The following is a 27293-nucleotide window of genomic DNA, read 5'->3' on the forward strand; positions in this document are numbered from 1 at the left end:
ACCCCCTCCCGCGCGGCCCTTTCCGGCACAGAGCCCACCCCTAGCCCATGCGAAGCGGCGGCCGCCGGCACCGCCCCCTCCGCGCTCCCGCGTGCCGCAGCCCGCGTCGTCTGCCGCCACCGCGCGCCTTCACTGACCTACACCGCCGCTGCTGCCGCCGCCGCCGCCGCCGCCGGGCTCGCTGGCTGGCCCGGTGCGGGCGGCGAACTCCCGCCGGAGAGGACTGCCAGCGCCGCCGCCGCCGCCGTTTCGGCCCGGGCCCGGGCCCCGGCCCCGACCCCGTCCCGGGCCCCAGCGCCGGCCGCCTCCCCGGTCGGGCGATGAAGTGTCACTATGAGGCGCTGGGGGTGCGGCGCGACGCCAGCGAGGAGGAGCTCAAAAAGGCCTATCGGAAGCTGGCCCTGAAATGGCACCCGGGTGAGTACCTGGCCCGCAGCCTTCGCGGCCACTCGGAGAAGCCCGGCCCTCCCCGACCTTCCCTTCCCCCGGGCGGACTCCGCGGAGGCAGCAGAGAGCGACCTGGCAGCCTAGGAGCTCCTTGCCCCGCCCGGTCAGTGCTCGGCGCCGCCCTGCCCGTCTGGGTGGGCGAAGCGCTCCGCCCAGGCGCATGCCGGCTCACACCCCATCTCCTCATATCCGCGACCCCGGCCCCGCATCGCCACTGTAGGGGGAAAACTGCAGTCCAACAACCTCACTTGCTCCCGCTACCGGGTCGCAGACAACAAGAGGGAGCAGTCGGGGACTCGGAACTCGGACCTGCCCCAGGCTTGCCCTTCCCTGCGTCTCTTGCAGCGCAGCCTCTCGGTGTTTTTCCTCCGCTGCCCTCCACTTCGTCCGGGAATCCCAGATACTTCAACCTGATGTATGGCTCTTTTCCTTTCTTAGTTAAGAAGTTAAGACACGGGAGCTAGTAAAATATCTTTTAAATAGGGATGCGCTTTTTTCGCTTTTTTTTTTCTTTTAATAGGCTGTTTAAGCAGACCCTGTACTTCGCTTTGGACATGATTCTGCCGGGGAAGAGTTTTAATCAGGCGGCTTCCCTAGTAAAGTTTGTATGCTTACTTAGAAGTATCCTTCCTTTGGATGTTTCATTGGTCTGTAATCCAGGCCTGTGTGACTTTTATGAAGTAATCTGATCTTCCGGGCTGGCAAACTAAGAGTAGTTGACGCTCAGCTTTTTGAGGTTCATATGAAGAGGCTTTCATATTAGCATTCATCAGTAAACACGGTTACAGAGTATCCAATATATGCCAGTCACTGCACTCTACTAAGTAGATTTGGAAATGCTGAGACAGGGGTCTTAGAGTCTTGTTAGGAAAACAACTTTCTGCCTTACACAAACGAAAAGTTAAATACAACTGCCAAAAAAAAATCGCAACATACATAATTGGTGGTTAGATTAATAGAACAACTAATATATGCTCCAGGAATCCAGGGAGGGAGTTATCATTTTGTATTGAGTCTTCCCCTTCTCAGAGGAGTTTGGACTGGATCGTAGAGGAATGCAATTTGGAATAGTGAACTCAACAGTATGGAGGATAGCATGGTGGAGGACAAAAGATGTTTCGGGGGACAGTTTGACTGAAGGTGGTGTTTATTGCAGGTCTTAAAAATAGGGATTATGAGAGGTGTGGAATGAAAGGCCAGGGACCCAAAGTCAAAAGGGAATGGCTATGGTGATGGAATGAGAGATAGAGGTGTGGGTCTGTTACTTAAAGTTATGCTTACCAACAGAGGCGTGAAAAAATGTGATTATAAATATATTAGAAGAGCAGAAGTAAATAAACTGATGTTCATCATAGCAGTAAGTCAGAAGATACAGCCAAAATTAATAAATGTAAAAATAGTGTAGAAGTGTATTCTTAAGAGTTTGGGTTGTTACTGTTAGAAATCAAGTTAGGAATTAGAAGGAAGTTTGGAATTCCTTGACTTTCTAGGTGGGAAAGGATAAATGAAGTAGACCAAAAGCGTATGTAATTTTCTGAAGAGTGATTTTAAATCAGATTGTATTTCTTGAGTACAAGAGTAGTTTGAAATCAGATTGTATTTTTTGTAATCTTGAATATTAGCCCAAGGACTGTGAAATTTGCTTCGCTAAATAAGGGAGAGTTGTGGCTGGTTTTATTAAGCTGCCATGGGAGGGTACTATGAAGGCAACTGAGTGGATTGAAGAGGGCTGGAGACAGAAGTTAGGGAGAGTCCGCAGTGGACATACAGGTAAGGGCCCAAGCCAGGCTTGGGGTCAGCGGGAGGGGGAAAGCGCAAGGGGAGGAGATGTTGGGAAGGAAAAATGACCAGATTTGGTGATTAATTAGAAATCAGTGCTAGGAAGAAGCGTGCAAATATGACTAAAGTATCAGTTAACTCCTTTGAAACCAAACCTGTTAGGAACTGAATGCAAATATCTTCTCTAAATATCATCATAATTTATGGCATCAGTGTGATGGTATCTGAGAATGGGCAGCAGGAAGTCCTGAAGAGCCATGTTCTAGGATGGCAAAACTATTTGTAGATAATACATTGCTGTCATGTTTTCTTGTAACTTCTTAGAAGGGAAGTATTGAGCTGTAGCTTAAAGAACTTTAGTGTGCTGCGGCCAGGTGTGGTGACTCACACCTGTAATCCCAGCACTTTGGGGGGCTGAGGTGGGCAGATCACCTGAGGTCAGGAGATGGAGACCATCCTGGCCAACATGGTGAAACCCTGTCTCTACTAAAAACACAAAAATTAGCTGGACGTGGTGGCGCACGCCTGTGGTCCCAGCCACTTGGGAGGCTGAGGCAGGAGAATCGCTTGAACCCAGGAGGGCAGAGGTTGCAGTGAGCCAAGATCGCGCCACTGCACTCCAGCCTGGTGACAGAGCGAGACTCCATCTCAAAAAAAAAAAAGAACTTTAGTGTTCTCCATAGTCAGTTCAAAATGTTTTACTTTCTGAATGTATTAGTTGTCTATTGCTATGTAACAAATTACCAATATCTCAGGGCTTAAGACAACAAACAACAGAAACAGCAAGCCTATGTTGACTTTATGGACTCCCACAGTTTCTGAGGATGAGAATCTGGGAGTGGCTTCGCTAGGTGGTTTTGGCTTTCTCATTGTCTGAAAGAACCTGCTTCCAGCTCACCAACTCACCAGCTCACCAACCACCAACTCATGTGGTTGTGGCAGGCCTCAGTGCTCTGCCGGCTATTGGCCGGGGCCTCCTTCACCCCATGAGCTTCTCCAGCTTCTCTGTAGGCAGCCTGAGTTGCTCATGCTATGGCAGCTGGCCACTCCCAGAGTGATCAAGAGAGAGGGAAAGCCCAAGGTGGAAACTGCAGTCTTTTATAACCTCATCTCAGAAGTGAGGTACCATTACTTCTGCCATCTCCTGTTGGTCACACAGACTACCCTTGCTGACACAGAAGGGGCTGCACAAGGTGTGAATGCCAGGAGGCGGGGTGCTGTCTTGCAAGCTGGGTACCACCCTGAGGCAAGGACGCTTTCTGAATTCCATGGTTCAGGAAGCACAGCTAAGGAAATAATAACTAATCAGCGTATATGTTTTAAACTTTATGAGATTTCTTTTGATATACATTGATGAGAAAGAAAAAATATGTGAGCACTAAACATAATCTAGTACAAAATAAGTCTTTCTAGAACTGATTTTATTTATTTTACTCCTTTTAAAAGTAAAATTTTTACTACTCAGGTTTTTCCTTTTGTGGATATCCAGTTGACTTGTTTTACTTTTATTTTATTCATTTTAGAGATGGCGTCTCGCTCTGACACCCAGGCTGGAGTGCAGTGGTGCAATCTAGGCTCACTACAACCTCTGCTTCCTGGGTTCAAGTGATTCTCCCACTTCAGCCTCCCGAGTAGCTGGGACTACAGGCGTGCGCCGCCACACTGGGCTAATCTTTTGTATTTTTAGCAGAAACGGGGTTTCACCATGTTGACCACCAGGCTGGTCTCGAACTCCTGACCTCAAGTATAATCCACCTGCTTCAGCCTCCTAAACTGCTGGGATTACAGTGGGCATGAGCCATCACGCCCAGCCCAGTTGACTCTTTAGTGATGTACCAAGGCTTAGGGAAAAGCCCGAAATTTCTGCTTAGGTTGATGCTTTTAACAAATCCTGATGATTGACTGTATGTGGGGTCTCTGCTTGGCCCTAGTTGTTTCTTGTTTTGTGCACTTCTCATCTGTTTGTGGCATTTCTGATGGAAAAGGTCTTATTTAGATTCTGTCCTCTACGTTTTTGATTGACTTAAATTTCTGTGACTTTATTTTAACAGATAAAAATCTGGATAATGCCGCAGAAGCAGCTGAACAATTTAAATTAATCCAAGCAGCATATGATGTGTTGAGTGACCCTCAGGAAAGAGCATGGTGAGCATCACGCTGTCCTTCCCATCCTAGTGTATGATGTTGGGAGCAGTTATCAATATAGGAGGTTGTTTTTTCAAATTTAGTACATTAAATGGTTTTTGGTGTGTTCTGAAACATCTGTCACCTAGTCATCACATAAAATCTAATGTTTGGGTCAGAAGGAAGCTTGGAAATGATTGCTCCAATTATCTGATTTCATAGGGGGTGAAACAGAAAGTTTGGTGATATTATATAGTTTTAATTTTGATGCTTTAGGTGACTTCTCATTAAATACCCTTTGGTGTATGATAGATTTACTGATATCAGACAGGAAGAATGTTTTTGTTTTTTGTTTTTTTTGAGACGCAGTTTTGCTCTGTCACCCAGGCTGGAGTGCAGTGGCGCAATCTCAGCTCACTGCAACCTCCGCCTCCCAGGTTCAAGCGATTCTCCTGCTTCAGCCTCCTGAGTAGCTGGGACTACAGGTGTGTGCCACCACACACCTGTATTTTTTTTTTTTTTTAGTAGAGACGGGGTTTCGCCATGTTGGCCAGGCTGGTCTCAAACTCCTGACCTCAAGCAATCCACCTGCCTTGACCTCCCAAAGTGCTAGGATTACAAGTATGAGCCACTGTGCCCAACCAGTGTAGTGTTTTAATACAAGAATGGTAATCCTCAAAACTACTTTATATGAAGAAATTGAATTCAGCTTTTGCATCTGTGACAGATATTATTAATGGTGGTCTGATCATTTAAAATAATTTCCAGATGAAAATTACTATGTTGAAATTCTGAGTTTTCAGATTCTCAATTAACTTTTTGCTACAAGGAAATAGGTTTTAAGCTTTGACATAACTGCAAGATCCTGCTCTTACAAAGAGCTACTGTGCAAGTCATCTTTCTGTTAAACAGTGTACAACACAGGTGGTTGTCAAGAAAGAAAGGCTGCAAACAAAATTCTTAGAAAATTGTGTTTTATAAGAAACTCAGAGAGAGGATCCTGAACATTTCTCTACTCAAGGAATTTGGAGATCTGGTCTTAGAATTGCTTTTGCCTTCTTCTCAGAACTTTGAAATTCTTTCCTGACTTCCTTTTGCCTACTCTCTTCTCAAGATCTTGGGTTGTTTTCTGATCCTTGGGATTCTTTTGTCTTTTTAGTCAAAGCTCTTGCCTAGTAACTCTCTTTTTACCTGGAAGCAGTACCGTGTAGTGGCTAGGAGCTGGTCTTCCCAGTGTAGGAGACCTGCTTCTGAATTCTGACCTTGCTGGTTACTGGTTTTATTATTATGGATGACAAATTATGTAATATCACTGAGCTTCCATTTCCTTTTATATCAGATGGAGATAATAACTGCCTTTACAGAGTTATTATGAGAAGCAATTGTATGTGTGTGAAGCTCCTAGATTAAGTTGACATAAATTTAGGAAGATTCTTATTCCAGTGCATCTTGGTAAATTTCCAAATCACAGATGTGTAATGATTCTGTGGGCCAGATTTCCTGTGTCCTGTTTTATGTTTCTTTCCTGTGGAAGTACAGGACTCAGAGACAGTCATGGAAATTCCTTGGCTTTTTAAATTCCCCTGTTCATGTGGGCTAGCGTTTTATAATGTATCAGAAGTTGCAGGCCTAGTTATAATTAACAGTTCTGTGAAAGATTATGAACTCTTTTCATGTTAATATTTCCTTAAAAATTTTTGGTTATGGATTGGACATATCCACAACCAAAAATATACAGTAATAATATTCAAAAGGAGCAAGAAATCCTTTTGAATTCTTACTTATTCAGCCTTCACAATGATGCTAATTTTTGTTTTTCAGGTATGATAATCATAGAGAGGCCCTACTTAAAGGTGGGCTTGATGGCGAATATCAAGATGACAGCTTAGATTTGCTACACTATTTCACCGTTACCTGTTATTCTGGTTATGGAGATGATGAAAAGGTAAGATAAATGAACTCACCCTTAATTTCTCATCAAGTACTTCATTAAGACTCACATACAAAGAGAATTCTTAAAACTATCCTGTAATAGAAAGTGAAGCAGTGTTCATTTTGAAAACTGAAGATGCATTGCCTTCATATTTAAACTGTCAGTGTATAAAAATCTCCAGTTGAAATCTAAATGTATTGCAGGGACTGAACTTTGTCTCACAATTCTTCAACATTAAAATTTTTCATTTTGTATTTTAAAATCTTTTTCTGTGATTAGGCTGCAAAAGTATTAAGAATTTGTTTTTGTTACTGTTTTTTAGGGATTTTACACGGTGTATCGTAATGTTTTTGAAATGATTGCCAAGGAAGAACTAGAATCTGTGTTAGAGGAAGAGGTTGATGATTTCCCAACTTTTGGAGACTCCCAGAGTGACTATGATACGGTAAAATAAAAATGCATTGTTCTATAATTAGTATTTATCACTGGGTCATTTTTAAATTTTATTTTATTTTTTGAGATGGTCTCACTCTGTCACCCAGGCTGCAGTGCTGTGGTATGATCATATCTCACAACAGCCTCAAACTCCTGGGCTTAAGCAATCCTCCTGCCTCAGCCTCCTGGGTAGCTGGGAACACAAGTGTGCGCCATGACATCTAGCTAATTTGTCAATTGTTTTGTAGAGATGGGGTCTTGCTAAGTTTCCCAGGCCGATCTTGAACTCCTGGCCTCCCTCCTTGGCCTCCCAAAAGATTGGGATTACAGGCATGAGCCACAGCTCCCAGCTTCTCATTTCCTTGTTTTAAAACAATTGGTTCTAGTTCTCGGACCTATCCCATGACCTCTCTTTGTCTCTCTTCCTTTCTGAAGTAGTTTTTCGATCTCTTGCAACCTTCCCCCTTTACTTTTCCCTTTTTATGTTTTATTTTATTTGTTTATTTTTTTTGAGATGGCGTTTCACTTCTGTTGCTCAGGCTGGAGTGCATTGGCACCACCTCAGCTCACTGCAACCTCAGCCTCCCGGGTTCAAGTGATTCTCCTGCCTCAGCCTCCCAAGTAGCTGGGATTACAGGCTCCCACCACCATGCCCGGCTAATTTTTGTATTTTTAGTAGAGACAGGGTTTCGTCATGTTGGCCAGGCTGGTTTCAAACTCCTGACCTCAGGTGATCCACCCACCTCAGCCTTCCAAATTGCTGGGATTACAGGCGTGAGCCACCATGCCTACTTTTCCCTTTTAATTTACTAATTGTTTACTGATTATTTACTAATCACCATGGTCCCATCTAGTGATTAGTAAGGCTATTTTTGTTTTCTCATTAAGTTTATTTTGAAGAGTGATTTATTCTGGAAAGCCTTAAAAGTACTGTCTTCTCCAGTGATTAATAGAAGTGTCATATACATGAAAAAAGAAAGGTAAAAGATGTTTCACATCAGTAATATTTACTGCTTTTCTAAAAAAAAATTTAAAAGCGCGGAAGTTAATCTGTTTTCTTTATCGCTAGGTAGTCCATCCTTTCTACGCTTATTGGCAGAGTTTCTGCACTCAAAAGAATTTTGCATGGAAGGAAGAATATGATACACGACAAGCTTCAAACCGCTGGGAAAAACGAGCCATGGAAAAAGAAAACAAAAAGATTCGGGACAAAGCAAGGAAAGAGAAGAATGAGCTTGTCCGTCAGCTGGTAGCTTTCATTCGTAAAAGAGATAAAAGAGTGCAGGCACATCGAAAACTTGTGGAAGAACAGAATGCAGAGAAGGCGAGGAAAGCCGAAGAGATGAGGCGGCAGCAGAAGCTAAAGCAGGCCAAGTGCGTAGTGTGCACAGGGCCCTCTTCTCAGTATCGGTGGGGGTCAGAGGCAGTACCAGAGGTACCTGACATGTTCATGTTGGGTTCAGTCATCAGCCTGGCTTTATCCTGCTTTTTTCTTCTTTTTTAAATTGTAGCATTGGATAGTGTTTTTTCATCTACTGTATAAAAATTATTATTGTTTTTGGGACAGAGTGTTGTTCTGTCACCCAGGCTGGAGTGCAATGGTGCGATCTCGGCTCACTGCAACCTCCGCTTCCAGGTTCAAGTGATTCTCCTGTCTCAGCCTCCCAAGTAGCTGGGATTACAGGCATAATATGCCACCATGCCCAGCTAATTTTTGTATTTTTAGTAGTGACGAGGTTTCACCCCGTTGGCCAGTCTGGTCTCGTACTCCTGGCCTCAAGTGATCTGCCCACCTCAGCCTCCCAAAGTGCTGGAATTACAGGCATGAGCTACAGTGCCTGGCCTAAAATTTTTATTTGAATTGGATATTTTCCTTCAGAGACCCTTTACATTTAAGAGATCCTTTAGACTCTTGTAAAATTTAATAATTTTAATTAATAACTAACGTTAATTGAATTCTTCCGCTGTGCAAGGCCACGTTCTAAGTGCCTTCCTCACAGCAATGCTGTGAAGTACTTATCCTCCTTGTTCTTTTGAGGAAACAAGGCTGACAGGCCTGAAATGACAGAGCCAGTAAATGGTAGAGTCAGGAATTGAACCTGAGAATTCTGGCTCCAGACTTTCCTGCTTTAGCCACCGTGCAGTACTGCCTTTTGGTCAGTGTACTCTGAGATACTCAGTTCATTTTAGTTCCTCTAAAGTTTTGTTGTTAAAAAGTTATTGTAAAAGTATTGTGTCCAGAGCATTATAGCATTCTTTTAAAAATTATTCACTTCTTAAGAATTCTACTTATCCCACCCTTATCTTTTGAAAATTAACGCTTTACCTACGTGACTTAAAATCATCTGAAGACTTTTAATAAGTTGCTGAGTTTCATGTTTCAAAACCTGTTATCTACTACTGGAGCAATTAAAATTAACCATACAACAGGTAACAGGTTTAAGTGACTTTGCCTTGGTTTTAACTAAGCCCAGGTTTTAAGTTTGTAAGCATGGATAGGTTGGGAGCAAGCTCTCTAGTGGGGATGGTTTTTAAACCTAAGTAGTAAGTGAAAACCATGCAGAGGCGTGCTTGTCGCTGTGAGACTGTGCTGTATGTGTCTAGACTGGCGGAGCAGTACAGAGAACAGAGCTGGATGACTATGGCCAATTTGGAGAAAGAGCTCCAGGAGATGGAGGCACGGTACGAGAAGGAGTTTGGAGATGGATCAGATGAAAACGAAATGGAAGAACATGAACTCAAAGATGGGGAGGATGGTAATATTATTTTTATTTTATTTATCTTTTTTATTTTTTAAGTGAAGCTGGAAATCTCCTTGCTTATTTGACATCTCCCAATTTTTGAATGTGGCAAATAATTAAAAATAATGTTGTATGGGCCAAAGGTAGTCTGCTGAGCTAGTCTAATTCAAGTAATTTGATTAACAAATTCTTTTCTGACCACGTCCTAAACAGTGTGTACTTCTAGCTGCATAACATGACAAATGGCCATGTTTACAAGTGTGACTATTAAAGAAAATTCAATTAAGTGATAGGTCAAGTTTTAATAGTAACTATTTTTAGAAAAGCTGATATTGCATGAGAATCTATGTGTTGTGTATAAATTCTTCCTCTCCCTTGTGACTTTATAGAAGGGCTCCTCTTGGTGTGCCAAAATGTTGTTTTCTTTGCTGCTATCATTAGAGCACAGGTATTTGACTACCTTAAAAGGCAAGGATTGAGCATTTTTGAGAATAGCTGTATATCTGATTTTCCCCACTGTCTCTATAAAATTGACCCAATTTTACCTTATCTACAAATGTGATTTTTCAGATTAGTAGCCCAAATAATAAAATGATAAACTTTATTTATTCAAAATGAGTAGGAAGTGAAGCGTTTTAATAATGAATCAGAAATAATACTTGTGAAAGTACTTTGAAAATTATAAAGCACTCTATAAATATGAGGTGGCCTAATTTACATTGAGTTTTACAATTTATAAAGTCCTTTCACGTAGAAGCTCTCACTGGATCCTCACACAATCCCCCTTACGTGGAGGTTTTGCTCATGGAATTGTCTCTATTTTGCCATTGTGGAAACTAGGACTCTGAGAAGCTATGAGATGTGCCTGAGAACTTATGACCATTTTTAGATCCAGAGTTTTTGCTTCAAATCCAGTATTGTTAACTATTTGATTAACTAAAATTTCACATACATGATATATTGAAAGTCTACAATACCGTAATGGAAAATTAACACCGTATATTAAACATTAACACTAGATAGGGTATATTTTGATCATTTATGATTTCAATGAGATGGTCCTTCAAAATCATACTGACATCACTTATAAATAACCAACATGTAGAATATGAAAGATACCTTGAGATATTTATTGGTCCTATAATAAATCCCAAATGACAGTTTACCTGTTTGTTTCTTCAAAAATAGAATATGGATTTGTGAAAATAATTTCAATTGAGCTTTTTAGTCAGTTGGTTTTTGTGGACTATACTGATAGTAATTATTCAGTTGTAATAAAGCCAAAAGCTTATAAAAAAAAGTTTATAATGTTAAACTTTACATGTAATATGTTAACTTATGGCCTATCCGTCTTATAGTGATGGAATGTTATAAACTAAGTTTATTAAGTATTTAAGAGTAAGTCACAGTTGTAAATGTGTTTGGACCAAGTCTTGCTCAAGAGGTAAACTAAGAAAAGACCTTTGTTGAAAAAACTGCTTCGTGGTAGAACTATGTAAGTGGGATTTAATTTTTTAAACTTAGCTGACATCCAAGACTTTAAGGATGTTTTATATCTTCTTCTAAGTAGACTTAGGAAAAGAACTTGAAAGGTAAGATGCTTTATTTGGAAGCCTTTCCTTATAGTACAGTGCTGCTTTTAAAATGCCAACTCAAATCCTGATAGCATTATTTTTTTTTAGGTAAAGAAATAAAAAAATTTAATTTCTAATTTGTTATCATATTTTAGATTTGTGCTTTGATCAAAGAGGATTCTTACTGTAGGCTTCCCTCTCATAGGTAAAGACAGTGATGAGGCCGAGGACACTGAGCTCTATGATGACCTCTACTGCCCAGCATGTGACAAATCGTTCAAGACAGAAAAGGCGTAAGTTTATTTATTTAATTTAATTTTATTATTTTGAGACAGGGTCTCACTCTGTCACCAAGGCAGGAGTGCAGTGGCACAGTCATGACTCACCACAGCCTCGACCTGTTGAACTCAGATGATCCTCCCATATCAGCCTCCTGAGTGGCTAGGGCTACAGGAACCTGCCATCATGGCCAGCTAATGTTTTTAATAGGCTGGTGCAAAAGTAACTGTGGTTTTTGCCATGACTTTCAATGGCAAAAACCGCAGTTACTTTTGCACCAACCTAAATATTTTCTTTGGAGATGGGGTTTTGCCATGTTGCCCAGGTTGGTCTTGAACTTCTGGGCTCAAGTGCTCCACCTGCCTCAGCCTTTCAAAGTGCTAGGATTGCAAGCGTGAGCCACTGTATCCAGTTAAAAGGAGTAAGTTTAGTATCTTTGAACTTGTGTTTTCTTTTTTTTTTTGAGACAGAGTCTCACTCTGTTGCCCCAGCTGGAGTGCAATGGCACAATCTCAGCTCACTGCAACCTCCACCTCCCGGATTCAAGCGATTCTCCTTCCTCAAGCTCTCGAGTAGCTGGGACTACAGATGCAGGTCACCGCACCCGGCTAATTTTTGCATTTTTAGTAGAGACAGGGTCTCACCATGTTGGTCAGGCTGGTCTCAAACTCCTGGCCTCAGGTGATCCACCCACCTCGGCCTCCCAAAGTGTTGGGATTACAGGTGTGAGCCACAGCGCCTGGCCCTTGTGTTTTCTTTTGAGGTGAAGTGTAACACTTTGAAAGTTCTAAAAACAATGTGCTTGTAGCAGTTGATAACTAGCCCCACATACTGTCTCGGGGGATTCCTTTCCAGCAGGGTAGGAAGAGGTATTTGTACTTGCCATTAAACCTGTTGTATTGATTCTCACTTATCCCAGTATTCCTATATAAGAACTGCTTTTAAAACACATGCATTGTCTCCAGAAACATTGCTTGTTTTGGCAAAGAAGACATAGTCACATGGGCAAAAAGTCTAGACCATGTCTAATCATCTCCCTCCATCGTTGGTGTCAGACTCACTCCCCACCATCATTGTCCCATGCAGGCTGATGCTGCCAATATAGGGGCTTTAAACTTGTCTGGCCCAGAGTACCTTTGCCGAAGTGGAAGCACTTTATCTTAGGGGAACAATGATGAAGAGAGAGGTATTAAAATGGATACCATTATTATAAAGGAGGGAGGAAAGAACACGGGAGAAAATGAGAGTAGAATCAGCAAGGGAAAAGAAGCAAAATGGGCAGTCAGAGAGAAAGGAGGCCAAAGGATGATAATGGGGCTGTGAGAGTCACAAATGATATTACCATATGACCTCAGGGAGAAATAACAGAGTACTAAGGGAAGTGGAAAGAGGCAGAAAAATTAGAAACAAGCAAGAAAGAGGTCAACAATGAAGGCGATTAAAAATTTTTTTTTATTTGGAAATAATGACACACTTAAAGGTAAATTGCAAGAAGAGAATATAGTGTGTCTGATTGACCAACATGGAGAAACCCCGTCTCTACTAAAACTACAGAATTAGCTGGGCGTGGTGACGCATGCCTGTAATCCCAGCTACGCAGGAGGCTGAGGCAAGAGAATCGCCTGAACCCGGGAGGCGGAGGTTGTGGTGAGCCAAGATCATGCCATTGCACTCCAGCTTGGGCAATAAGAGTGAAACTCCGTCTCAAAATAAAAAAAAAGAGTAAGGTTAGTCTCTTATGTAACCATGCTACAGCAACCAAATAAAAGAAATTATTAACATTGATATGGTATTTTTTATCTAATTTACTACCTGCATTCCAATTTTGCCAATCAATTGTTTATTAATATAGAATTTTCTCCAATACAGAGTGTAGTCTAAGAACATAATTTGGAACAGCTTGTCTTGTCTTTTATGCTGTTTACACTTTAGAAGTATACTGTTTTTACTTTTTTCATAGAATTCTTCTCATTTTGTCTTTGTGCATTTCCTCATGATTAGATTCAGGTTATGCAGCCCCAGGTGGGATGCCGCACAAGCGTGTTGTGCTCTCAGGGATTCATAGCTGGAGACATGTAAAGTCCTTCTACCCCTCATTTGTCGTGATAATTTTCATCACCCAATCAAGGTGTCATCTAATTTTACTACTATACTACTAATTTTGCTATAGAGTTAGTATTTTTTCCCTTGCAACAGGTTTTCCCTTGTAACGTTTAATCTGTGAGGAGACACTTTAAAACTATGCAGATATCTTGCTTCTCATAAAAGTTTTCCTCATAGCTTTAGCATCTGTTGATGGTTTTAGCTTGCGTCAGTCTTTTTTATGATGGTTGCAGAATGATGCTTTTCCAGTGCCAGTGCCCCCTCCAGTTTTTATCAGTTAGCACTTGGCCTTCTGCTGTAAACAGGAGACTTCCCTTTTATCCATTTATCTATTATCAGTTAGAATTTATGACTTTTTTTCAGTGTTTTATAGGTCATTACTGACCTTTTCATGCTCAAATTTTTCCAGAATAGGTTAGTGAGCATTCCTTCAAACCACCCTTGTGTCCTTTTGACATGGGCTTATAACTTTTTTGGAGGACTTACTTTCAGACACAGGATCTTCCATTATCTCCAGGGCAGCTTGGTCTCAAGGAGAATTTTAGTAGGAAAGAAAAATAGCAACTAAAACTATAATACCGAAAGCCTGAACAGATGAGATGAAGTAGATAGTTGACAAAGTTTCCTGCTTTTTAGTTGATATAACTCTTGTAGTTTATGTTGTCAACCCTGTTTTGTTGAATGCTTTTTAGTTGCCTGTAGGTGTGCTGAGATAGACATTGCCAGCAGGGTTTTGAACACAGGGATAGAGATGTGTCTGAACTTACATTACGGTGGTGAGAGTGAGAAAGGAGACCTCTCCTGAGAAGGTGAAAAGCAGCTGTTGAAAAAGCAAGAGGCAGTAAACTGCTCTTGTATTTCAAGCCCTCCCACCACCATTTCTCTAGTCCAGGGGGCTCTTCCTTTTAACATTAAAATGTGTGTCTTCTAATTTCCCAGTGATCCCTCCAAGTCTGTGGGATGGCCTGGAACGTAAAAACACTTAGCAAATACTTAGCGATTAAAAGAAAACAATGGCGGAAGCTTTAAGATTGAAAAATCAAAATAATAAGTAGAGAATTTGGCCAAACCTCCCCCTGCCGACGTTCCCCCATCCCCAGAAAGAAAGAAAATGTATGTAGATAACAGGACAGAGAAAGACAGGGAAAGCTGTGGTACGGAAAGAAAGTGTGGCCACAAGCTTCTAGTATGCTTACTGCCAAGGAATCCTGACACGTTCTGTTTCTCTGTATAAAATCATGAACAAATTAAAAAAAAAAGAAAAAAGTAAATAAATAGAATCATAAACGTTTTGCTTAGTAGGAAAAAAGCAAATTTTATCTTGGTTGCAGTTATGCAGCAATGTTATCTGGACACGTGAACTAATTTTAGCGCAGCTGTTCACGTCAGATTGCTCTTTCAGCATGAAGAATCATGAGAAGTCAAAGAAGCATCGGGAAATGGTGGCCTTGCTAAAACAACAGCTGGAGGAGGAGGAAGAAAATTTTTCAAGACCTCAAATTGATGAAAATTCATTAGATGACAATTCTGAGGAAGAAATGGAAGATGCACCAAAACAAAAGTACTTCTAAATATTAAATGTCACTAGAAATACCACATTCAGAGATTGCATTGAAAGGTTTTTTTTGAGATGGAGAATCACTCTGTCACCCAGGCTGGAGTGCAGTGGCGCAATCTCGGCTCACTGCAACCTCCAACTTGTGGGTTCAAGTGATTCTCCTCCCTCAGCCTCCCAAGTAGCTGGGACTACAGGCACACACCACCACGCCCAGCTAATTTTTGTGTTTTTGGTTGAGACAGGGTTTCACCATGTTGGCCAGGCTGGTCTTGAACTCCTGATCTCAGGTAATTCACCTGCCTCAGCCTCCCAGAGTGCTGGGGTTACAGGCATGAGCCACTGCGCCCGGCCTTAAAGGCTGTTTTATCCCAAGGAAGTTATTCTAACTAGAAAATATTGTCTCCATATTTTCTAGTTAATGGAACTTCATAGTGTTGAAGTGGATACAAACGTCAACTATGATATTTATAGAATGTATTATCACTATATTAAAAGAAGTTTTTATACCTGGAAGTTGATATGCTAATTACTATCCATTGAACTACAGCCTTTTGTTATTCTCTAAAATGACAGTGTGAATACTTTATTTTCCTTTTAATGCTTTATGATATTAAATATTTTTAATCTTTTACTTCTATTTTACTACTTGATCGCTAGTGTTTCAACTTTTTTTTTTCCACTTACTCTTCACAGAGTCAAGTATTTGACATTTCGATTTATATTTGCTCTTAGGCTTTCTAAAAAACAGAAGAAAAAGAAACAGAAACCAGCACAGGTATGTTAGAAAGGTTTTGTTAACACTAAATGCCAACGATAAAGTTGCAGTGCTCTTATTTATTCAGTGTAGTCTGTGTTAAGGAGAGAGACTTATACTCCATAATTTTATGTTGATTGTAAGATTGATTAAAAGGAATTAGAAATATTTTCCTTTTTTAGTGCTTCCCCCCCTTGTACGTATGTAATAACAAACTTAATTAGGACTACCAATGTGTTTAACAAGTATGCATGTAGAATTCCCCTGGTATAAATTAGCTGAATTTTCAGTATTTTAAAAATCTGAATACATCTCACAAAAGGCTTTTAAGTCATACAACAATTAAAATCTTGAAATAGGAAAATCTGGGATTGGTCATTTTTTTATCTAAGTTTATTCTGCCAACAACATAAACATTGCAAAAGGAACATTTGGTTAGAAACTTGTAATGATTGTGAGTCTTGAAAAAATGTTTCTATTTTTCTGAAGTTTAAGTAATTTAAATATTTCACAGCTGAAGTCCAAATTCATTCTGTCTTAAAGACTATTTTTAAATAAAATGGTATTATGTTGTTATACCTATAAAAATAAAGTGAATTTGTCCATTTTACCAAGGATATTTGGTTTTATGGCATTTTAGTATAATCTAGTTATATTAACTTACATTAAGTATTAAATATTTTTAAGAAAACGCATTAATGCTTTTTAATAAAACTTTAGATTTGGTTTATTTATCCAAATGGTTATAATAAATTTGATAGTCTTTTTAAAATTAGTTTCCTATTCCAAAAATGATAGATGACACATGAGTTAATCACTTAAAATTGTAATTTGGAACTTTTTGCTTCAGTTATAAAACCGCATAGCAAATATGTGTTCTTTTTATAAATTGACACCTACCATCATCCATCCAAACACCTTATAATTATTAGTTTGGAACACTTTCTCTTTCCTTTGTGTATGTCAGTACCATTACAGTAAGGACAAAATAAATGGAGAGAGATTTATGTTTAACCTGAGCCTGTATTACCTTGATTAATGGAGCATAGATTCTATTGGTTGCAACCATAAACACATATATTAGTATTTTCTTACTGATGAAAATGCTTCAAATGAACACCCCATTGTTTCTCTCAAAAGCTATATTCCTTTATAGCATCTCTCGTTTATGATTCCTGATTGTAGCAAGTTCAGACCTAGCTTGATGTAACACTTTTCCTGATATTTTCTAAGCTCTTTTTGAAGGGAAGGGCAGTGTGGAGACATGTACTAATAGATTTAAGAGCAGACGGCAGCAAATAATGAGTATCTTGAAACTTGAGATTGGGGAAGTTTTCTGTGTGGCCACAGAAGTTCCATAACCAACGAGGATTGTACAAGAAAACTCTCCCAAATTAAAACTGAATGTAAATAGAAACAAATGACCCTGACTGACAGGAAAGAAGATTTAATTCAAGTAACTCAAACATAGTACTCTGACTGAATACCTTCCATGGGATATAGTTGAAAGATAAAATTAACTGCCAAAAAAGTAAGTCCTGAATTTAGTATTTTTTTGGTGGTATTGGTGTGGTATTTTTGAAAGTAAATGAGTAATATTTTCACCAATTTCACAGGAGGCACTGATGTGCAGAAATGTTGAAGTATCACATAGTTAAATTTTTCTGTTCTTTGTTGCTCACGTATTTAATGTTGTGTCCAAGAAAATGGTGCCAAGACCCATATCATTTCTTTCCCCTATATTTTTTCTAAGAGGTTTGTTAGTTATTTTTTATGTGTAAGTATTTTATTTAAAATATTTTTTGTATATGATTCAAGGAGAGGATCCAGCTTTATCAGTGTAGACATGCAGTTTTCAACATTTTTTTTTTTTTGAAGAGATTATCGTTTCTCTATCGTGTGCTCATGGCAACTTTGTGGAAGATCATTTAATCATATATAGAAGAGTTCATTTCTGTGCTCTATTCTGTTCTGTTACCTGTTTATCTGTCTTTGTGTCAGTACCACATTGTTTTTGTTATTGTAGCTTTTAATATGTTTTGACATCAGGAAGTATAATGCCTCCTCTTTTTCGTGAGTGCTTGGCTAGTTATAGTTCATAATCAAATTTAAAAATTTTAAACAATAGTTCTGTAAAAAAAAAAAATCCTGTGCTGTTGAGATTTTTATAGAAATTATATTGAATTTGTTCACAATGTAGGTTGTATTGACATCTTAACAAAATTAAATTATTTGACCTTTGACCCCCCCCCCCAAAAAAAGGAATTAAATAAATAAATTGTAGCTGGGAACCATATTCTTTTTGTGGGAAGAGGGAAATACAAATATAAATTGAGGGAAAGAGAAGAAGAATACTGTGGAGTTGGACTGAAGTGGAGATGTTGGTATGAGCCCATGATTTAAAGAAAGTAAGTGTGTGAGCAGTGTGCATTGTGAGGACCTAGAAGCAGTGACACCCCTAGCAATGAGTACACCTAATGCACACGTATTGGTTTTTAAGTTCACTTTTCCATGAAAAGGAAACAGGCTTGCTCTTTGGAGAAGTACCTGATTTCAGGGCTGAGACTGGGAAAGTGGAACGTGAGCCTAGAGCATCTTATACTAGAAACTAAGGAAGTGCTCAAAAACTGACGGGGATACGTTAGAAGTACTCAAGATCCAGCTTGCGGGGCCTGCCACTTAGGGAAAACTTGAGTCATCAAAAGGAATAAGGGTAATAGATCTTCATACATTGCATTGTTAAAAAGAAATTTATGTATCTATATTGACTTTTAAAAGAGCGAGAGTTGGCCAGGTGCGGTGGCTCACACCTGTAATCCCAGAACTTTGGGAGGCCAAGGCGGGTGGATCACAAAGTCAGGAGTTCAAGATCAGCTTGGCCAACATAGTGAAACCCCGTCTCTACTAAAAATACAAAAATTAGCTGGGCCTGGTGCCATGCACCTGTAATCCCAGCTACTCAGGGGCCTGAGGCAGGAGAATCGTTGGAACCCGGGAGGCTGAGGTTGCAGTGAGCTGAGATCACGATGCCACTGCACTCCAGCCTGGGCAACAGAGCAAGACTCTGTCTCAAAAAAAAAAAAAAAAAAAAAGTGAGAGTTGGAGAAAGGAGATGGGAAAGCTTTATTATTACAGAAGAATATTAATTGGTACAAGTGCAAATGACACAAGTAATAGAAGGAGAAAATCACTCTTCTACATCCACGAGTATATAAATGTTTCAGGCAAGAATCATTAATAGATGCCAAGTATATTCGGTAAATGGTTATGGGGACAGGATATTCACACAGTCTCAGAGTCACACTCTGCAGATTACTTATTAATTGAAAAAGGGAAAACATACTTTACAGTTGAAAAATCTGGCAATACCACCCTAACCAAATGATCAAACTTAATAATATCACTGAAAAATGACAAACACATGTTGCTTCCCGGGATTATAGTATTATGCTAGAAATGTTTAACCTGAATCTGATCGTTTGGAAACAGCCAAACAAAGCCAGATTATGGGACACTCTACAAAACATTAAATTGTCAACATCATGAAAGACAAAAAAAAGTGGAGGAACTGCTCTAGAATAAAGGAGATTAAAGATACCTGACAACTAAATGCAACATGTGATCCCTGATTACACCCCGTATCCTGTATATCCCTATACAGGAAAAGGAGTAATTGGTAAATTTGAATGTGGGTTGTGTAACAGATAATAGCATTAGATTCTTGAGTGTGAGTATTGTGCCAGAGAATGTTTTGATTCTTAGGATGTACCTGGCAAAGATTCGTATCTGCCTGCAACTCACTTTCAGATGGCTTGGGGAAAAAAGTGTGTGTTGGGAGAGAGAAGAGATGGAGAGAGCGAGCACAAATGTGCCAAAATGTTGCTTGAAAACAGACAGGTACACTTAGGATATGTTTGCCAGGCGTCTTTCTTTTATAATGCCTGTTTGTTGTTGCCATTGTTTGTGACTGTAGAATAGTTGCTCATTGCTTATCATTTGGAATATGGAAAAGTATCATCCTTAATTTTACCTGTAGAGATTACTTAATAAAGAATTAAATTGTGATTACACTATGTATAATTTTCTCTCTTCTACTTTTGCTAATATGTTGTAAGTATTTTTTCACATAATTGAGTATCTTTGGAAACATGATACTTAAGCACTTCAGAATTTTTCTTCATATATTCAGCCATTCACTTTTTGAACATTTGGATTCTTTTCAGATTTCCCCTAATTTACTATCACTGTAATGAGCATCCATGTTCTTAACTTACCTGCTTCTCCTTTTTATTTCCCGAAGGTATATAACTATTTGGCAACATTACATAAAAAGCCAGTAGTAGTATTATATTTATTTTGTAATGGCACATGTGTTTTATTACCTAGAATTATGATGACAATTTCAATGTAAATGGAACTGGAGAAGGAGTAAAGGTTGATCCAGAAGATACTAACTTAAATCAAGACAGTGCCAAAGAATCGGAAGATACTCCCCAGGAAAATGTCAGTGTCACAGAGACCATTAAACCATGTGATGATCCAAAAAGTGAAGCTAAAAGGTAAGTCAAAGTTGCGTATTATTTGTAAATTACTGAATATTGATAGTAAGGATGTAGCTTTTCATATATCAAATAAAATCTTCTTTCCCATGACTGACCAAGTAATTTAGATGTATCTGTACATATTTATGTATAGTTAGACACACACATACGTATACAGATGAAGAGGGTTGAGAAGAGGATGCTAGAGGTATGTGCCCACACACATCTCAGCAGCATGGCCAAAATCAGAAAGATGTCACTTTGGTCCAGTTCTTGTTTCCCTTATCCTGCTGTGGCCCTGATTTTGTCGTGGATCATTAACACTTGACACTCACATGAAAACAAGACTCCTGCTGCATCCCTGGAGTGTCACTAACCAAATCTCCATGCTCACGACAGCAGCCTGTGTTGGGCCCCACCATGTTGTGAGGACACATGGCAGCAGCTGGGGCCCTTCCTGCTCAGAGGAGCCCTGGACTCTTGGTGCTGCACAAGGTCATGGTGTGGACTAGGAGGAGGTCTCACCCAAGGGAGGTAGCCAGTCCTGTCCTCTCCTTCCTCCTCTTATCTGACTTTCTTTTCCCCATCCTCCTCGGTTCCTCTAGAACAGAGAATCATTTCTTATTTCTTGAGGAAAGATCTGATAGTGAGGAGCTTCAGGTTTCTGTCATTACAGAACCCTGAAAATAATTAAAGTGACAGAGCAAAGTGGGAGCATGAGGTGAAAATGCTAACAGTGGAGCAACAGTGATGGGGTGGGGAGTGTGTGTACTTAGGAGTTTAAGGCACTTAGTAGGAAGGAGGAAACAGATGTGGCTGAGACCTACTGTGTGACTCTGGCTATAGAAAAAGGTATATAAAGAACTACACAAACTGGTAATGTTGAAGCTTTGAAGAACTTTGGAGAGTAGAAGCCTAGAAGGGGAAATTCACATTTATTTCACTCTGACACCAGGTGTTTGTTCCCTTTCTACAAATGGGGAAACTGAATTTCAGGTTAATTGTCCAAGGACAAAAGCTATTGAATAGAAAGGCTGACACTTCATTCCATCTGCCTGACGACTTGAAGGCACCCAGATCATCTGGCTTCATGGAGCCTGTGTGTCCTGTGGTATGGGCACAAAGAGTGGGCCAGGAGGTGGGGCTCTGGGCCCCTGAACCCCTTTTTCATCTAAAACTAAAATGTTTTCAATGTTACTTTTTTTTTTTTTTTTGGAGATGGAATCTCGCTTTGTCGCCCAGGCTGGAGTACAGTGGCGCGACCTCGGCTCACTGCAACCTCCGCCTCCTGGGTTCAAGCAGTTCTCCTGCCTCAGTCTCCCGAGTCGCTGGGACTGCAGGCATGCACTGCCACGCCTGGCTATTTTTTTGTATTTTAGTAGAGACGGTTTCACCATGTTGCCCAGGGTGGTCTCGAACTCCTGACCTCATGATCTGCCCACCTTGGCCTACCAAAGTGCTGGGATTACAGGCTTGAGCTACTTTGCCTGGCCTCCATGTTACTTCTACATGAGAATTGATCTGGGGAGGAAGAAGGGTTCTCAGACTTGGGCAACCACTGATATAGTTCAGCTCTCTGATTTCACTGATGTGAGAAAAGGATTCAGAGAATTCAAGTGACTTCTTCACAGCTGCAGAATGGCAGGGCTAAGATAGATATATCACACCCACCACCCTCCCCACACCACTCTGCTGTCCCCTGGATCCAGGGCCTTTATGCTGACAGCTCCTCTGTTGCTTCCCTGGAGTGGTGTGGATACTGGCCACCTCCTGAGAAGTGTTTTTTTTAAAAATGTGTGTGTGTGTGTGTGTGTGTGTGTGTGTGTGTGTGTGTATAGTATTTTTAAAAAATAAAGGTCTTAGGTATCAGCTTCAGAGATGTAACTGTCTTTCATAATATAAGTGATGTTTGCCAGGAATATTATCCTAAATTTGTTAGACATATTTGTGACATATCTGTGATGATAGTTTGAAAATTAGTATGTATTATTTGTTGCCTTTTATGCCATTGTGTCCTTTTCTTGATGTTTTCAAAGCTGACTGAATCCTACACAATATGTTACACTCCTAATCTGCGTTTTTTAAATGCATAGGCTGTTTAACTTAGCACAGACCATTGGCCTCTGCTTGAAGAATAGTATACCTATAAACTGGAAGCATTATCATAACTTACTCATTATAACCCATCCTGTCTGTTCTGTATAGTATAGTTGGATCCAGATTTTTACCCTATGAATTTGGTTAGCACAAATGAGGGAAAGTATGAAATGCCAAGGAAAATTGAAATTCATGTAAGAGATGAGTAGAGGAATGTTCAGGAGTTCAAGCAGAATAAGAGGAACCCAACTATACCATTTCTGATCTAAATGGTATGGTGGGGAAAAACCATCAGATCAACAGAAAGGACATAATTTTTAAATAAAAGTAACTTCCTTACATTGAGCAAATTTAATTTTATGAGAAAGGCGTTACAAAGTCTTTGTTTCACTCATTTCTCTGTGCGACTATTGAAGTGTTTGTTAAACTGGATCACGTTCAAGAAATTAATGTTAGGCCGGGCAGGTGGCTCACGCTTATATTCCCAGCACTTTGGAAAGCCAAGGCGGGTGGATCATGAGGTCAGGAGTTCGAGACCATCCTGGCCAATATGGTAAAACCCTGTCTCTACTAAAAAATACAAAAATTAGCTGAGTATGGTGGCGCGTGCCTGTAGTGCCAGCTACTCAGGAGGCTGAAGCAGGAAAATCGCTTGAATCCGGGAGGCAGAGGTTGCAGTGAGCCAAGATCGCGCCACTGCACTCGAGCCTGGGTGACAGAGTGAGACTCCATCTCGAAAAAAAAGTTAATGTTTTTGGGGAACCACACTTCGTGTCAGATCATTTATGATTACTGTTGGTTGGTTATGAAGATGGTTTGCTCCTTTAAATGGAGTATTAAGTGCTTTGTGCTTTTTTTTTTTTCCCCCTGAAACAGTCTTGTTCTGTCACCCCGGCTAGAATGCAGTGGTGCAATCTTGGCTCACTGCAGTCTCCATCTCCTGGGTTCAAGTGATTCTCCTGCTCTTCCTCCTAAGTAACTGGGATTACAGGTGCCTGCCACCATGCCCAGCTAATTTTTTATATTTTTAATAGAGGCGGAGGTTTCGCCATGTTGGCCAAGCTGGTCTCGAGCTCCTGACGTCAAGTGATCTCCCCGCCATGGCCTCCCAAAGTGCTGGGATTAGAGGTGTGAGCCACCGTGCTTGGCCGTGTTTTTATGAAAACACTGTATAAAACATTCTGTATAAAACACTGTATTAAACACTGTATAAAACATTTATCTCTGTAGAAAACATTCAGAGATATTTTAAGGACCTTGTTTTAACTTTGTTTCAACTGTTTTAAGTAAATTCCTTAATTTTTATGCCAAATTTGATATTTAATTTGATATCTGAAGTTGCTTTTTAAAGATGTTCATTTAAGATGTAAAGATTATTTAAATTGCCTTTAAAATTAATGAATTAACTTTTAAAGTGCATTTCACTTTTTTGAGTGTTTTTGAGAGCACTCAAATAATGATGGTTAAAAGGAGTATGTTATTTTTGGATTATGCTGAATTATTTATTTTCCAGTGTTCCTAAACCCAAAGGAAAGAAAACCAAAGATATGAAAAAACCTCTCAAAGTACCTGCTGAACCACAAACAATGGTAGGTCAAAATCATATTCATATCTCTTTAGCATATCTTGCTGTTTAAGCAATATAATGATCTAAAGATGGAAATGTGTATTTGGTGAGCCATTCCGCAAACAGCCTGCAAAGATGTGGATCCATCAACAATTTTCTTTGATATAATGTATCTTTTTTTTTCATTAAAATAAAAAGAAGCACATTGGAAATGCTAGACTGTACCAGAAGAGTTACTGTTGTTTTCTATTACTTTTCAATCTAAAGCCTTGGTGATAAGAATTACATGTGTCAAGTTCTGGAGATTAATTGTGAAACATAAACTCTTCCTCTTTTTTAGTCCATGGGGTACATGCTATTGAAAGTCTCAGGACCCTTAAAGTTAATCGTGTTGATTAGTGGGATTTAACCTCCAAGAACATCTGCCTTTGTTGAACGTGTTTATTAGCTGTCCACTCTGTTAAAACATCTTTATTTTACAATTGTTTGATGCTTAATCTTGACATTAAAACCTAAAACACTACTTTCAAGTGATAACACTTTTATTTATGATTTTTTGCCCTTCTCAGAGTGATGTTTTTATCAGCTGTACAACCTGCCATAGTGAATTTCCATCTCGGAATAAACTTTTTGACCATCTAAAGGCCACAGGTCATGCAAGAGCACCTTCATCATCATCTTTAAACAGTGCAACAAGTAGTCGAAGCAAGAAAGAGAAACGTAAAAACAGATAGAGATTCTGCCTGTGCTTTTGTTTGACTGTCTCTAGATTTTGAAACCAAAAAACTGAACTGAAATCATCTAAAGAGTTAAAATTTCAGTGATCTGTAATTAATTACATTGTGGAAGATTATTTTTTATCTTGTAAAAACATTTTTTTGGTTTAATATATATTTTTAAAACATTTCATTAGTGATTGAATTCTACTTTTGCCATCTGAATTGACTTGAATGTCTTAAAACAGGTAAATACTGTAAAGTGTGTATTCTTGATGTTTATTGGCTCATGTGGACAGAAATGTACAGGGAGAATTACATTATTTTAACACATAGAAGTGCTCCTTTCTGCTTTATTTTCTGAATTTCACATTACTTTTACTTAATGCTTTTGTATTTTGTTAATACTTCATAATATGTGAAAAACTCGGATCTTTTAAAAAGCATCATAGATCATTTTTCCACATGACACTGGCTCCGACTTTAAAAATTATTTTTAAATGACTGATTATTGATTACTGTATTTTTTTTCTCAAGAACAGTGATAGGTAGAAACTAATTGAACATTTGTGGTTGTCTTTCAAGAATAGTATCTCTTCAAGGTTTTACTTGATTTAATTTGATATTTTACTGGTTTACCAGTAAGGTGTATTGTTCAGTTTTTTGCTCCGATTTGAATTGTGGAGGTGGAAGCAAATTAGTTTACATGGCATGTCCTCCCTAGGCACAGTGACAGCTGTAAAGTGTGACGGAACAAGGTAGCAGATGGTACAGAATTTATATTATTTAACAAGAGATGTGGTGTTCTTCATTGAGTTTTTTTCTTCACTATTTTCAGAAGTTTTTGTTGTCTTTTTTTTTCCATCACTCAATGGAGAAAAACTTTGTTAATGAAAGATTTTGTGATAGAGCTGATGCTTTTACCGTCTATTCTATAGCAATGATGAATATTAACAAAAGAAATATGGAGAACTGTTATAATTGAGTGTTAGAACAGTCGTGTACATTGATCAGTGTTGAGTCCATTTTTAGGATGGATTAGTCAATTCTTTTAATTGGTCTTGAAAGTAATTTTAAACTCACTGGCTTGAAATGTATACTTTCTGTACAATGAAGTTATTGCTTTCCATATATCCTTGAATCTTCAGATTAACAAAATGAACGAATTTTCAGTTATAGATCAGCTCTAAAACACTAAAGTCCTTATTGGCAAGGTCTTTTCTGATAGCTTCATGGATAGTATTGATGATCAGGTTTCTTCTGTGTTATTGACTTAAAAATAAGCATTTGAACCTTAATTTAAATTTTTTTCTTTTCCATTTAGAGATATATTTTTTCTTTACCTTCATACCTTTCTATTTCTTGCTGATTTCTATCACTAATTCCTTATAATTGTCCCTGCTCCCCTTCTTGATCTCTTCAGGGGAAATACTAGCCAGTTTTGTATCTTCTGATCTCTTACCCTGAGACTTCATCTGAATGTGCTCTGCCGCCTTCTTATCTGAACTAGATGAATTGGCCATAATTATGAATATGAATATTAATGAACCAGAGGACATACTAGTCACATGTTATTATACACTAAATAGAAAGTCATCTTGAAAGGCAGTTAATGTACTGCAAATGTCCCTTATGACTTCTTTGCTTTCTCTTGTACCAAACATGCAGGTATTTAATTTGTTTAATGAGGGTTGAGTGGAGTTATGTGTCGCTTTTATTCGAATGGACGAAAATCAACCATAATTTTCAAGGGATCTTCATGAGTTGTGACTGGAGCAATGCGTCTCACCCTTTGTGATGTTGAGAAATCATCTAATTTCTCAGAACTTTTTCTTATCTCTAACACAGTTCTTACCATAATAATATTGTCTCCATTTATCATACAGGATCATTATGAAGGTAAAATGAAATAGTGTATATGAAAATGCTTTTTAAACACAAAAGCTTTATACAAAATATTGTTGAATTTAAATAAGGTAAATCTTTTTTAGTTTATATATTTGCAGACTATACATGTTGGATTAAATGGGCAATTAAGTTTTATAGGAATTTGCTTCCTAAGTCTACTTCTGAAGAGGAAAACAGGAACGTGCCGTATATTTTGCTAAGGGTAAAATATTTTTGGTGAATTGCAGACATTTAATTTCACTTGTCTGAGGTAAAACAATATTCTAAAATACATGGGCATGCATCTTACACTGATCTCATTAGAGGTCAGTGCTAAGTACCCATCTTGAATGAAGTTAGCTCAGATGTGGAGATTCATAGAATGAGGGTCCAGGAGGAGAGAGTTAGGGGAAATCTCATTTTCTTTCTGTAATTCATTCAGTGGTGCCAAAGCTGGGGGTTCCCTACAGTGGCTATTTAGACTTTCCCTGCTTCAAAGTAAGAGCAGTATCCTTAGCTCTAGCCAAGCATTTTTCTAATTCCTGCCTTTGGTCACAAAGAAGAAAAAGCAGAGCTGTGAATGAATTAGTGGAGGTCAGTCACATCAGAGTTCATGACCCAGTGATTGCTGGTGAAGTAATATTGGAATTTTGGTACCATGAGAAGACTTATAAAGGATTTCATCAGAAGTTTTCATTTTTTCTAAATCCTCCCCTACAAAATTTTCAGATTGGAAATTACTCTTGTATTTGTAGAAG

General features: G+C 39.2%; 2 protein-coding genes across 7 annotated transcripts in view; one reads left to right on the forward strand and one right to left on the reverse strand.

Moving 5' to 3' along the window:
- RAD1 (RAD1 checkpoint DNA exonuclease) overlaps window positions 1-253 on the reverse strand; it is a 30439-nt gene extending 30186 nt beyond the window's left edge. For 4 of the 5 annotated variants that reach the window (XM_063723884.1, XM_063723885.1, XM_063723887.1 and 1 more), the window contains exon 1: window positions 138-244. The gene's annotated coding sequence lies outside the window, so the exon portion shown is untranslated. Of the gene's footprint in view, window positions 1-137 lie in introns of all 5 variants that reach the window. The other variant, XM_009240620.4, reaches the window with a different exon arrangement.
- DNAJC21 (DnaJ heat shock protein family (Hsp40) member C21) lies at window positions 221-25156 on the forward strand. Of its 2 annotated transcripts, XM_002815483.5 has the most exons (13): window positions 221-417; window positions 4278-4371; window positions 6172-6295; window positions 6606-6728; window positions 7788-8092; window positions 9323-9474; window positions 11239-11326; window positions 14818-14976; window positions 15706-15748; window positions 19490-19624; window positions 20114-20286; window positions 23879-23954; window positions 24502-25156. In XM_002815483.5, the coding sequence occupies exons 1-13, from the start codon at window positions 321-323 to the stop codon at window positions 24664-24666; spliced, it is 1734 nt and encodes a 577-aa protein (XP_002815529.3). In that variant the 5' UTR covers window positions 221-320; the 3' UTR covers window positions 24667-25156. The 2 variants fall into 2 exon arrangements, with proteins under 2 accessions (XP_002815529.3, XP_002815530.1); XM_002815484.5 differs by lacking the exon at window positions 19490-19624.
- The last annotated feature ends 2137 nt before the right edge of the window (window positions 25157-27293 follow it).

The sequence above is a fragment of the Pongo abelii genome, chromosome 4 (genome assembly GCF_028885655.2).
Source record: "Pongo abelii isolate AG06213 chromosome 4, NHGRI_mPonAbe1-v2.0_pri, whole genome shotgun sequence".
NCBI lineage: Eukaryota > Metazoa > Chordata > Mammalia > Primates > Hominidae > Pongo > Pongo abelii.

Coding starts and splice junctions, on each gene's coding strand:
- DNAJC21 (XM_002815483.5), top strand. CDS start 321: ATGAAGTGTCACTATGAGGCGCTGGGGGTGCGGCGCGACGCCAGCGAG. Junction 418..4,277: donor GGCCCTGAAATGGCACCCGG/GTGAGTACCTGG, acceptor TTATTTTAACAG/ATAAAAATCTGGATAATGCC. Junction 14,977..15,705: donor GAAGATGCACCAAAACAAAA/GTACTTCTAAAT, acceptor ATTTGCTCTTAG/GCTTTCTAAAAAACAGAAGA.